Raw genomic sequence first — 1,421 nt, 5'->3', positions numbered from 1 at the left:
AAAATACATAAAAGCATTGCGCCACAGCCTACATTGGTGAGTAGTGACTGGAGTCTTAAAAGCTTTCAAGCAGCCATCAAAGATGCAGCTAATGTCTCCTAGCATTGGAAGTGAAGAAGAACACACACACACACACACACACACACACAAGGGCACTTAGAAGCAATCAGCCCTAGGATACGATAGCCCTCAAGACCAGAAGAACCGGATGGTGTCCGGCTACCAATGTCAACCATTCAGAAAAGGATCAAATCTGGAGATCCTGGATAGAGTGGGAGGGAAAACGTGGAACAAAATCCAAAAATTCGATAATGACCAAATTACTGGTCAGATGAAATCTGGTGAAAATCCCAATACTATGGCCCTGAAATACATTTGGCACCTGTAATAAAACTCACCTCCAGGGGCGGGCTCTCATCCCAATAGTTAACAAGATGTACACACAGACCACTCAACCCAGGATGCCGCACCCACACACTCAATGGTAATACATCCCTTAAAGCAATAGACATGGGACACCAAAGGACCAACATTCAAACTGAGGAAATGCAGGACAAACAGGAGTGCATAATTAAGAGGGGCACAGGGGGAGTGTTGCTGGGTAGGGAGGGGAGGAGCCTGGGTTAGGGTTGGACATGGTGAATGGGGAATGAAACTAAATGTATGAGTGACTTTGAATGTAAAACACGCTCTTAAAGTAAAAAAATAAATAAATAAAACAATAGTAATAAAAAAGAAAGGGCAAAAGAGGAGAATCAAAACAATGCAAAATATTTTCAGCTTTTGGCTAGGAGAAGGTTAAGGTGCAACTTTTTTAGGTCGTTTGCTCAGCATCTAGGTTCATCCAACACCAGCCACCTCCACCATGCCACCCAAGTTCAACCCCAAAGAGATCAAAATCCTGCACCTGAGGTGCACTAGTGGGGAAGTTGTTGCCCTGTCCTCTCTGTCCCCCAAGATCAGTCCTCTGGGTCTGTCTCCAAAAATAGTTGGTGATGACATTGCCAAGGCAACCAGTGACTGGAAGGGACTAAGGATTACTGTGAAACTGATCATTCAGAACATTCAAGCCCAGATTGAGGTGGTGCCTTCTGCCTCTCTCCTGATCATCAAAGCCCTCGAGGAACCACCTAGAGACAGAAAGAAGCATAAAAACATTAAGCACAGTAGAAATATCACTTTCGATGAGATTGTTAGCATTGCTCATCAGATACAACTCTGATCTTTAGCCAGAGAACTCTCTGGAACTATTAAAGAGATCCTGGAGAATGCCCAATCTGTGGGCTGCACTGTTGATGAGTGCCACCCTCATGCCATCATAAATGACATCAATAGTGGTGCTGATTTCCAGCTAGCTGAAAATTATAAAGAAAGTAACTCCAATAAAGGGTCACTTGGTAGCCAAAAAAAAAAAAAAAAAA

The 1,421-nt window shown here is 43.5% G+C and overlaps 1 protein-coding gene across 1 annotated transcript; it reads left to right on the top strand.

Moving 5' to 3' along the window:
• The first annotated feature begins 865 nt into the window (after positions 1-865).
• On the top strand, positions 866-1,222 carry LOC103194711 (60S ribosomal protein L12-like). Its single transcript, XM_042780498.1, has one exon. It carries the CDS (start codon positions 866-868, stop codon positions 1,220-1,222), a length of 357 nt encoding a protein of 118 aa, XP_042636432.1.
• Positions 1,223-1,421: the final 199 nt, after the last annotated feature.

The sequence above is a fragment of the Orycteropus afer genome, unplaced genomic scaffold, assembly GCF_000298275.1.
Source record: "Orycteropus afer afer isolate SDZICR_OR568_19922 unplaced genomic scaffold, OryAfe1.0 scaffold00004, whole genome shotgun sequence".
Lineage (NCBI taxonomy): Eukaryota > Metazoa > Chordata > Mammalia > Tubulidentata > Orycteropodidae > Orycteropus > Orycteropus afer.
Note: the sequence above shows the minus strand (reverse complement) of the source record. Positions and strands in the feature narration are given on the sequence as shown.

Coding starts and splice junctions, on each gene's coding strand:
- LOC103194711 (XM_042780498.1), top strand. CDS start 866: ATGCCACCCAAGTTCAACCCCAAAGAGATCAAAATCCTGCACCTGAGG.